General features: G+C 33.2%; 1 protein-coding gene across 1 annotated transcript in view; it reads left to right on the top strand.

The window, feature by feature from the left end:
* Positions 1-12,909, top strand: part of LOC143151619 (sodium channel protein 60E) — a 107,852-nt gene that overhangs the window by 74,051 nt on the left and 20,892 nt on the right. The window contains exons 16-20 of the mRNA XM_076320954.1: positions 2,361-2,515; positions 2,673-3,159; positions 3,290-3,609; positions 3,709-4,068; positions 4,140-4,520. Coding sequence (XP_076177069.1) covers positions 2,361-2,515; positions 2,673-3,159; positions 3,290-3,609; positions 3,709-4,068; positions 4,140-4,520 — 1,703 coding nt within the window. The remainder of the gene's footprint in view (positions 1-2,360; positions 2,516-2,672; positions 3,160-3,289; positions 3,610-3,708; positions 4,069-4,139; positions 4,521-12,909) is intronic.

Raw genomic sequence — 12,909 nt, 5'->3', positions numbered from 1 at the left:
TGTACTGTATTTCTGTTTGTGCATTATGTATATATGCAAAGCACAAAATCAGAGCGACAATTTTATATAATAACAGTAATTACACATCATTGGACATTGTTGGATTCAGAATAACAAAATGGTTTTATTCGTCTGGAAGCAAATAAAAATTTCTAGAAAAAATAGAGGAAATTGGATTTTAAGGTGTAGTCTAGTGTGAACCTTTGAAGAAATCAATAAGAAAACAAAAGAATCAGTGAAGCAGGACATATTCGACGAAGAAGGTTTCCATTACGGTCCTGGGCTGGTAAATTGGCCTCTAAGTATGATTTTCACATATGAGTGATCATTATTGATGTAGAAAAATCTCAAAGCGTTTCACTCGAAACTATGTTTTCCAAAACGTTGCCAATGATGTTTCAAATTCTTCTTAATCAATTGTCTTGAAATTTTAGATGCACACTTAGTACCTGTATGATTATAGTCCGCACTAGAATCAAGTAAAAATGCCTATTTTCTATATTCTTTTAAACCCCCGAAATTGAAAGAAAGTGTAAGAAATCGATAATTAAATTTCAAACGTCTCCGTTTTTCTAATTATTGACCTTCTTCTTTTGTTCTAGTATTATATCTGCTGTATCCAAACTCATACTAATTAAAAAACTTTCATATTTTTCCATTTCAAACGAAGCGATCTTTTTTAAGATCGACTGTGTTTGAGAGTGTGTAGTGCCACTAATTTCAACTTTTATTCATCCAAAAAATTGAAAATTATTATTGAAATGTATGTAAATAAACTTAGTAAATTTTACTGTAAAACGTATTATAGTCTTTTTGCAAAAATTTCCCCGAAGAAGTTAAAAAGAAGAAAACATATTTCACACTAGAATATCCCCTTAATTTTTGTAAAAAAAATTTGTTTGCAGCTATATAGACCTTCAAAAACGGTATAACATTTGTTGAAATATTTTTTCGGTATCTTTTGTAATTTTGCAAGTTATAAGTGCACATGAAAGGAATAATTCGGATAAAAGGGGTAATTCCTTCCTTAAGGTAAAAAGTAGTAGTGAACAGGTATGGCAAAGTTCTTAAGTTGATTCATTGAACAATTGTGCAGAGTTTATCAAAATCGGCGTCTGTCACTCATCCTTTGTAAATAAAATACTAAGGAAAGTAAAATAAACTAATGTAACTAAAGTAAAATGTCGTCTTATAAAGTGCAAAAAATGATGCTTTAGGGTGTAATATCAAGAAAGGGGCCAAAATTTATTTAATATGAATTACATAATTGAATTCTAAATAATGACGAACGTATTGCGTTGTCAATGACAATTTAATAGTCATATCACTGGATATCTTATAAACAAATGCATACCTTCTAATTGTTTTATAACATATAAAAGTTTGTAACTGTTACGATTTCTTAACAAAAGGAATGTTTAAAAAATATCAATATAAGCGCTTGCTTGACAAGCATTTATTACTTATTGCATTTTGTAATCGGTATTTAAATGGTAAATAATTAATTTCTTGAGAATATGAATTATATTTAATTAATATTTCGATTATCAAACTTAATGAGTTTGCATAGTGATTATCAAAGAATTAATGCAAAGTATACAAATATTTGATGAATACATTATTAAGAATATTTCCTGTTTGAGATTGGCTGTTAACATTCTAGACGATACATTCCTTAAATATTTCTGGACTTTGTATGTTTCTACAATGAACAATGTAAAATATATATGTATAATAAAAAAAGGTATTGGAAAAAATAATTGAACTGTTAACCCACCAAGCATACGGTTGTACCAACCATGTTATAAACTTATTTGTTAATAATACTTATATTATCGAATATGGAGACTGTTCGTTAAAACGTAAAAGTTACACCCCAGGACCTTTCCTTGTCAGTTTGTACAGTTTTTCAACGAAATATTGTTCAATTTCTAAACCAGTGTTGCAAAATTAGAAAATTAAAACCTATAATTTCCTATAGATTCTGTGAATGCAATTGTATTTACTGGCAAAATATCTCAAAGATCGAAAATAGCTTTAAATGTTAAATGTGTTTGAAAAATTACATATGAATCAGAATGACAAAATTATTAATAATTAATGAGAAGAAACATAACATAAGACGCAGCGAATGTTTAAAATACACTTATAACGCTTGTGCATATTGCGTTGTTAGAATAAAGATTATTCATTTCTATGACAATTACAATCAAACCATAAAGAAAATCGCTAGCACCCTAAATGTAAAGTAAATATGTGTTGTGCTATCGGTGACCCACGTGGCATGGAACGTGTTAATATAGTGTGTGACATGCGAAAAGACAATTTCTTCTTTTTCCCCTATTTATCCTTATTTCCAGTACGAAGGTGGAGTGTTAGAAATGTTTTTGACCGAAAGTCAAAAGCACTACTACACTGCCATGAAAAAACTCGGCCGTAAAAAGCCACAAAAGGTGATAAAGCGTCCGATGAATCAAATCCTTGCAATGTTTTACGACCTATCGAATTCGCGCAGGTAAACCTTTTTAAATTATCTATCTTTTACAAAGAATGTAAATTTCTTTACTTAAGAGTATATTAATTGCTCCTTATTTAATTAGAAAATTATTCAAATGTAAATTTCACACGATTTTGATCGCTTCCTAATCGATCAACAACTGCAATATTTCCAGATTCGAAATAGCAATTTTCATTTTGATATTTCTCAACATGCTGACAATGGGAATCGAGCATTACGATCAGCCTCATCCAATTTTCTTCGTCCTTGAAGTGTCCAATGCATTTTTCACGACTGTTTTCGGCTTAGAAGCGATCGTCAAGATAATAGGACTCCGTTATCATTATTTCACGGTGCCCTGGAATTTGTTCGACTTCCTCCTAGTGCTGGCTTCAATTCTAGGAATATTAATGGAGGATATTATGGTAGACTTCCCAGTGTCCCCGACGCTCCTGCGAGTGGTGAGAGTGTTCAGAATTGGTAGAATCTTAAGGCTCATAAAAGCTGCAAAAGGTATTCGCAAACTACTCTTCGCTCTGGTGGTCAGTCTTCCAGCGCTATTCAACATCGGTGCCCTTTTAGCCTTGATTACTTTTATTTATGCTATTATCGGCATGTCGGTCTTTGGCCACGTTAGAAAACAAGGTGCACTTGATGACATGGTGAGCACTAAGAATTACTTAAACATTAATGCTTCCCTCGATAAAGCTCTATTTTTCTAATATACTATCTAAACACGGCGTACTGATCACAACCTTTTCGCACATTTCGTCCCCTTTTCTTTATCTTTAGGTAAATTTTGAGACTTTTGGTAGAAGTATGCAATTACTGTTTCGATTAATGACATCAGCTGGTTGGAACGATGTACTGGAATCTCTGATGGTGCAACCACCGGATTGCGATCCGACGCCTACTAGCCGGCAAATGAACGGAAATTGTGGATATCCCCTTTTGGCAATAACTTATTTTACTTCCTTCATCATAATCAGTTATATGATCGTTATTAATATGTACATCGCCATTATTCTCGAGAACTTTAATCAAGCTCATCAGGAAGAGGAAATTGGTATCGTCGAAGATGATTTAGAAATGTTCTACATCCGATGGTCCAAGTGAGAATTATTCTCATTCTATTTATGTATTTTTATTTCCTACTCTAGAATGTCTATAAGAATTTGTCTCTAACAAGTAAAATTATGATTGGTTTATAGGTACGATCCGCACGCAACCCAATTTATAAATTTTTCGCAGTTGAGCGATTTTATAGCGAGCCTAGACCCACCATTAGGAATATCGAAGCCCAACATGGTGGCGTTGGTTAGCTTCAATCTTCCTATTGCAAAGGGTAATAAGATTCATTGTCTGGACATTCTCCATTCACTTGTCAAGCACGTTCTCGGGCACGTCGAGGAATCCGAGGATTTCCGAAAATTGCAAGAACAAATGGACATAAAATTCAAGAAACAGTTTCCCACTCGTAAAGAACTTGAAATTGTTTCCTCGACAAGGATGTGGAAGCGGCAGGACAAAGCAGCTAGATTGATTCAACGCACTATAAGAGAATTCATAGCGTGAGTGAATTAGTTTCCTTTTGCGCACCTAACGTTATCAAGAATTTCTAATCAATAATATTTCTTTTCAGAGCTAAGAAGGAACGCGAAAGAATGGCTCAGGAAGTAGATTCGCAGACGCAAACATCGAGTCCTGGTGTTGGAAACGAGGGTAGGGGCGGGGGTGGATGGAGTGGCAAAGTATCGGCTTTTCTACATGTACATAGAGGTAGTCGAGCCAGCAGCCGCAAGTCCTCGAGGGCCAGCGACGCCAGCGATTTCAGCGAACTAGGTGCCGCCTCGGCATGGCTTTTCCCAAATTTGCCTTTGCTGTTGCTCTCCGGCGCCACCGGTACTCATGAGGACCTGCTTCCTCCCGCTCTAACCGTATCCCGTCCCTCACCGACCACAGAACAACAATCGTTTGCCGGTTCCTCCGTTGCTAGTCCTACTTCCTCTGATCTACACACCAGGTTTGCATCTCACATTTTTATGCTATTTTCTAACAAGGAACATTTACAAAGCATTCTGTGGTTCTGATGACATTTTTTAAATTTATCAAACATATTCTCCGAGTTACATCGGAATCACATATTATATATTATGTTGTTCAATTGTGCCAATTCAAGCATACGGAAGAAAGTTATTCCGCAAAGTTTTGTTAGACGAACGTTTTATGCTGTTCGGAAGAAAATTACATTTAGTGGAAAAAGGATTTCATTTAAGACCGATGAAATCCACTAGCTGCATTATGATTTGCTTCAAATATTGCACATTCGTAGATCCACGTAATCATCGACAACTCTTGTTTCTCAATTTTCCTCGATAAGAGATGGACCAAGAGAGACTAAAATTACCATTTGGTAAAAATAAAAGTAAAGATAATTTAAGCAATAATTTCTTTCAACCTATACAAGGTACCAATAGTTTGCTATTATTTACACCATTTATATCCATTTTTTTTAATCTATCTAACCAAATAAGATGTATACAAATCGTTATGGAAAAAAAGACAGTCTTATTTTCAACTAATATATGCTCTTTTAGATGACACAAATAAAATGTGGACGCAACTTTTCGTTTACAGTATACGTATAACGCATACCTCGGGCCGAATTTTAACTTGACGTAAATATGCATCTCATGAAATAAAGACAATAATAGAAACCACACGTAACAGTCTATACATAACTTGCAACGTCTAATAAGCAAGAAACTGTATAAATTTGTGGTGCCTTGGCAAGCTAAATACGCAAGGAATAATTTGCTGTCGATCGCGGCTATGGTACGAATTGCAGCCGCAGATGCGTGCATTGCAAAATGGTTATGTGCATACGTAACAATTGGTAACTAGCGCACAAAGATTTTGATTTATTCTATACTCGTTGTTTTTAAAAAGGAGTAAACGTATACAATACAAAATAATAGCATCGTAACGAGAGAGATTAGAATGTTTTTAAAATTATGGTTATTAACTATTATAATAAGCGTAATAACAATTTTTTGAATTTCTAAATTTAGAACAAACATTTCCTGCTTTGATCCTAATACCAGCATATATAATTCTGCAATCATCTTCGCGGTCTTATTCATTTACCATTTCTTCTTCACGTAGGGAAAATCTTGGAATGGGATTAGGGGGAGTATGGGATTTCCCGCATCCGGAAAGAAACATCGGACGCAAAGTCAATCCACTAAAATCTCCACGATAACCATTCTCACACAATTTCAAGAGAGTACCGGGAACTGCCAATGGCATAACGACCGGTGCTCTCCCTTCCCATTTTCATTGGAAGAGGAGTTCTTATTTCCGTGCTCGGCAGCAGTGAAACAAAGGACTCGTTTCTTGTCCGCTCCTCGCAAGTCAGGAGCTAGATAGATAGCCACCAACAACCCGGTCTGGGATAGCACCTCCATCTTGCGGAGCGCCACCTCTAAACTAATCTCCTTGATTTGTGTAACGAGCCGGTCACCGTCCTCAGCTCCCCTAGTATCCCTAACGATCAATATTAATGTTTCATCAACGTAATAGGTTAGGTTGATTCTTCGAGGAGCTCTTCCGTTTGCAAAACAATTCCATATTCGAGATTCCATAGTGACAATTCTAACATGAACATAAGCGACAATAAGTAACAATTTGGAAATATTTTATACGGGAAAGATAGCATTGTTTTATGATTCTATGATTTTCTGACCCGATGGGTCCTTAGTTTCTCTGGTTAATAAGATAAAACGCTCTCCGGTTCGCAAATTTGAAAGAGTGAGACGATCCGAAAAAGAAATTAGTAACATCGAAATGATAATTACAAAGTGATATATTCTGTTATATGTGGTTATAGATAAGAAAGGGTTCTAAATTTGTGGTATTACACTCAGTGTAATTGTTAATAACCGTAAAATTGAAAAATGCAATCACTCTCATTTTTTATACAATACGACTATTAATGTTTCATTAATTATATTATTACATGTTGCAGTGTAATTTGTTAAAAAATTATCGGTGCAATATAAAGTAAAATCTTGTTGTGTAATTTTTGTCAACATATGTGGCTGTTGATGATAAATACAGTGTTTATTCATTAAAACCTTATGGTTTAGACCGATGCAAGCTTTGAACGTAGAGGAGACACGTTTGTCGAGTGCAGGCGAGAGCAGGTTCCAAATATCAAAAGCGACTGAGGAACTGGGTGAAATAAACGAAACATTGCACGCAAAAGAGACGTTTAGATGTCCGAAAGATAAAACGAGACAAAGTATCGATACTTCGCCTGTCTTGTACAGTTCATCACTCGCTTGCAGTCATTCTGACTCGTTGATATTCCATCTTGCTCTTGGTTTCGCAAGGCAGGAGTGAATCAGAAATGTTAGGAGCCTCTAATTTAGCCATTTGATATAAGGGTACCTCTGACAGCTGTTAACACTTCCAACTTCTTTCTTGCGCAGTGTGTCTGTGCAATCGTTAAATAGATAATCATAACAGACTAACGGTGATTATAACAACAAGCTAATGACTATTATTTCCGATGAACGATTTATTATCCATCTTTTATTTATTGTAAATTTTCCTTATACTTCAATTTTTGAACGAACGTATTATACGTACTTAGCCGCATTCTGAACTATGGTAACGACGGACTATGGGGAGGATGGCATCTGATTCCGGGGAATCAACTTTAGATTGCCATATCTCAATCAATAAATTCTGTTCACTCTAGTGTAACCCTACCAAACCACTGATAACATTCCTTTTCGCACACGTTCCCATAACAACGCATGAGACTCTTTCCGCTCCTATAACAACGCATGAGACTCTTTCCGCTCCTATAACAACGCATGAGACTCTTTCCGCTCCCATAACAACGCATGACACTCCATACGAGAGACCCCTGATAACCGAAATTCCTTTTGCATAGGTTCCCATAACAACTCATGAGACTCTTTCCGTTCCCATAATGACGCACGAACGACACTCCTTACATAACGCAGGACACTCAGAACAAGGGAATGAACAGATTAAAAACCCGACCCATAGGAGACAGTTCAGTCTTTACCTGTGATTCGATTCGCAGGAATCTATGACCGACGGTACGGTAATTGTAATTAAAGTGTAATTACAAGGGAAAATAATAAAGAGTTCGTCTCCCGTTGGAGATCAACATTTTTTTGTATCAAATACTGAATTATTACGTGACACTAGTGCATCCAACTTGTGCTTTTCACGATCTTTGTTCTCAACCGCTGGGACAGTCACTGACAGTTCTCACTCTATTCTATTGTCATGCTATGAAAAGAAGGTACAAGTTGTTTACATCGACATTCCGCCTGTAGTTCGTTGCTACTGCTGCGATCGCAAGCAAGAAGCGTCATTGGCCGAAGACGGTGATAAAAACCAACGGCGACGATTCCAAGTTCGAGCAAGAATGAATTCGTAGCAAGGTGCATTGGCGTAGACTCCCAAATAAGTATCAAGTATTCATAAACAGATTTAGATATTACCGCTGATTTGATACGTTCCTCGTAATGAAAAAATGAATACAATTTAATATGCATTATAATCATTAATATTATTTATAGCGAAAAGAACTAAATTGTATTTATTAAGAATAATATAAATCTGTTTATACTCATTTTATAATCGATATAAAATAAAATAAGATATTTAATAAACGCTAAACGCTGCTAGCAAGATCAGTTGATCTATTAATGATATGATACAATAATCGCGACGCTTGCTACGTCGTATAGTGGTTCAAAAGTCGGAAAAGATTCCAATTTTTTTTCCTGCAAAGGAAGTAGTCTTTTTAAATAAAATTTCAGAATAGGATAGTTGACGTATCAAAACCTATAAAAATTTTCGAAAAATATCTTAAGCTTATGCGAAAAATATAATGTTGAATTTGAAGTATAGAATAAGTGCTACTTTTAGCGGAAGACATAATATTAAAATTACAACTAGCTGATAAAATTTAATAAAGAAAAGTTGTAATAATTTATTTTTATACATATAAAGGAAATATGTAACATACATTAAGTCAATAATTTTATTAATATTTTCAGTAAAACATTTTTAATTGACTTTAATTAGGCGTAACTTATTTTGACAGCTAGCATCAATGCCAGACTTGATTCTAATTGTTCAATAAATCTTAGAAAACATATTGAAAAAGGTTCCAGCTGCATAAACTTGCAAGTTTAGTAATAGGATTATTTTTTCTAATAGTTGTCACAATTGACGCTTCAATAGCACGGATTAAATAATTTTCAAAATATTAATGATTATAACGCATATTAAATTGTACTCATTTTTTCATTACGAGGAACGTATCAAATCAGCGGTAATACCTAAATCTGTTTATGAATACTTGACGTTTAATTGGAAGTCTACGCCGATGCACCTTGCTACGAATTCATTCTTGCTCGAACTTAGAATCGTCGCCGTTGGTTCTTATCACCGTCTTCGACCAATGACGCTTCTTGCTTGGACTACGGACGGAGCGTTGATCTAAACAACTTGTCTCTTCTTTTCGCAGCATGATAATAACACTGACCATAGTATGATTTACTAGATTTAGAAGCATTTCCGTAATATCTATTACGTTGAAAATCTAATATTCGTTTGGAAACTCTACTTAAATTGCAATTTTGATTTTATTAAGGTTAGATGTTCTATACATAAGCTATAGTAAGACAAATGTGGTATGTATATATATATATATATATATATATATATATATATATATATATATATATGCATATATATGCATATATGTTTAAAGTTTCCAAACTATATATATATATATATATAAACAGTGTAGCCAGATTTCATTTCCTAAATCGCTGACTAGAAGGAATGGGAAAAGATAGCACGGTGGAGACCGTACTTCGCGTATCCTGTTCTGAAGGCATTGGAATGGGAATACTCGCACTCTCTACCACGTGTACGAAATGAATAAATCGAAGTTCATTATTTGCTGTAAGGTTAAATCTCTAAATGAACAAAAAATACAATGGGAGACTAATTCAATTATTAATTCACATTATTTTAGTACTTTATTTCTCTTTTCATAAATTATGTGTAATAATAATTGTTACTTACAAAAGTAAACCTAAGTAAGAATTTCTTATGCATGCCACAATTTGTAAATACTATTTATAAATAATAAAATTTTTTATACACTTTTGTAAATAACAATCATTATTACACATAATTTATGAAAAGGAAAATAGAGTACTAATATAACATGAGTTAATAATTGAATTAGTCCTTCATTGTGTTTTTTGTTCATTTAGAGATTTAGCCGTACAACAAATAATGAATTACGATTCATTCATTTCATACTATACACGCGGTAGAGAGTGCGAGCATCCCCACTCCGATACTTTCAGAACACGATGCATGAATAAGTAGAAAGGTCTCCACCATGCTATTTTCTTCCACTTCTTCTAATCAGCGATTTAGGAAATGAAATCTGGTCATACTGGATATAACCTTTGTTTTGTACAGTATAAAATTCAGTTTTGTCTTAAGAAGAATAGTTTTTAACTCTCTTTCCTATATGTGTTATTAAGTCTTTCATAGTATACCATTGAAAATCATCATTAATTGTTTTTATCCATTATTTAAAAGTTATATCTTTCTAATTAAGCTATTTAACATTTCTGAATGTGAACGATAGCGTCATTGTAGAGGTTCGGGTGGGAGGTTGAAAATAACTATAAACTTTAGAAGGATTGTCACCGATGAACATATTCAATAGTCTTTATTCACAATAGTCTATGCTCTTTAGCAATGAAATTCTAAGTGCGATCAATATCGTATAATGAAATAAGAATATACAGTTAGTGTAAAAGATATTCATACAGTACTTAATTATAATAAAAATATTATAGAACCTAGTGTATTAACCAAATTTTTACAAATAAAAAATATATACATATTCTTCGAAGTCTGTAGAATAATTATCAAGAAAAAAGAATGGAATATTATATCTGTTGTGAAAATATAACAAATATTCAGAAACTGATAAAAATATATAGGTAATAAGTATTTCTACAGTTACAGTTTACTGACTCCCAGTCAGTGATTTAGAGATTGAAATCTGACCACACTGATACCAACAATCCAATGGTGAGCTGGATTTAAGGCTAATGAAGGTCAATACTTCTTTAACCAGAAATAGACATTCTTCTATATTTTAATATAAAAATTTAATACAGTATTCCATTTAAGAAAATAAAGTCGACCTTCGAATTTTCGAAACGGTTCCACTTATGAAAAAAAAAATATGTACATATAATTTATAACATGCTCCTTCAAACCATGTAACTCTTATATGAAATATTTTTTCGTGCAATAGATACTTTAGAAATTATTCGAGACGTGTAAGTTGCGTGGATCATGCTTGTACAGTTTTATAGAACTTGTTTTCATACAACGTATATTAATACACACTCGAGTGTTACTGACTCAAGCTTCGGGTTATAATCTTGCAAGAGGATTAAATTATCTTTTAAACCAAATATTTCTGCACTCTGGTAAAGATTATTTTTTTAAATATCAATGTATATTGGTGTTTATAATAACACCAATAAAACAAAGAAAAGTACAGCGTCAACATTCGGCATTTATAAATTGAAATCGATTCTCCACCATGTTTCACTATAGGTCGTGAAGAAAAATATGCATTATTTATAGAGAAAATTAAATTATACAAATAAATTTATGATTCACCTACCATATTGCACACAAAAAATAATTGTATTAAATGCAATTAAATAACAAAAGACAAATTGTAATTTGTGTTTATTTTAAAGAAAATTAGTTCGAAATAATTTTCTCACGTATAATTAAATTAAAATTCCGTTGTTTACATTTACCTTCGAAATACAATCGAAATTCATACGTGTATGATTTCTCTTTGCATCGTATTTGTCAAAATTGATTTTTCCAGTTCTTGGAAAGTTTTTTTATATTAGTTTCAATGAACGTCATAACAAAATGTTACGATTAACCAGTTTTCCATTTCCTTTCTCATGAAAGAAACCACCACTTCCTGTGATTTGCATCGAGCATGCCCTATATTAATATTCAAGTATCGGCTATTTGAAATTATGAATAACTATTATTAATCTATTTCCTCAATAACTAATTCTTCTTATTTAAATTATATTATAAAAAATTTGCTATTGAAAGCTGTTACAACGTTCACAGTACTGTTTAAAAACAGACTATTGACGTAACAAATTTTATGAGTTTTCAGTTTTAAAATATTTATTTTTAAATCAATGGAACGTGGACATATTTTATCTAGAAAACTAATCAATCGTTAGTCAAGATCGTACGCTGCCTACCGGCAATTCGAATTTCTACTAAAGTAGGTGTAATGAATAATTTTCTGCGACAACCATTGCGAATCTGGTATTATTACTATGCAAGAAATCAGATTCACGCTGACGTCGTGTCTTTATTCGATTATCCAAAATTACAAAACAAGATCGCATGGAGTATTGGCATCAATCTCTATTCCAAAACATTAATTTCCTTATTTTTGATTATACGTGCAAGAGAAGTAACGTAAAAAAATTAACGAGATTTTTAAATATATTTTTGAAAATATAATAAATTTACAATATTTTGCACAATTTTGAGTTAGTTTTAAAATACACGGAATAATTTATTCATTGAAATTGTTGCAGCATATATACAGTTTACACGAGTTCTTAGAATCCGGTAATTCTATGACAGGATTAGCTTGCTTTGTTCGTCAAACAGACGACCAATACCTCCGATCAACACGCAGTTTTTAATTTTCCAAACCATAATGATTTTATCGTCATTATTTTTTCAAAACTTTGAATTTTTTTTAATAATCTTTCCAAGAACTCCAGGTCAACATCGAGAAGGAAAAATTTCTTATCTATGTTTTCCCTTTTTCTACGCATAATTAACCTAATCACGCCCAACCATGTTCACTTCTCCGACAACCCGATTTACCAATACAAACACACACCTAACCCATGTAAATAGCGAACACGCATGAAAAATCAAACATTCCATTTTCTAACTTCGTTCCAATTTCTAATTAAATTCCATTTTCCAACTTCGTTCCAGTTTCTAGCTACATTCCACTTTCTAAATTCATTCCGTGAGCGTTATTCATTCAGTTAACATCGTTCCGTGATCGTTCGTCGTATTCAATCATTCTATATACAACTAAGAAGTCCACTTCAACAGTCAAGTGTGACAAAATACACATCTACAATCAATACAATTTCATCATTTACATTTCCGACAATCCCAATAACATTAATTTGTGCTTTGAGAAGCGCAGTTGACGTAATCTAACTTCAACATTTCTCGGA

This window comes from Ptiloglossa arizonensis, chromosome 9 (genome assembly GCF_051014685.1).
Source record: "Ptiloglossa arizonensis isolate GNS036 chromosome 9, iyPtiAriz1_principal, whole genome shotgun sequence".
Taxonomy (NCBI): domain Eukaryota; kingdom Metazoa; phylum Arthropoda; class Insecta; order Hymenoptera; family Colletidae; genus Ptiloglossa; species Ptiloglossa arizonensis.
The sequence above is the reverse complement of the archived record's forward strand: the minus strand, read 5'-3'. Positions and strand labels throughout refer to the sequence as shown.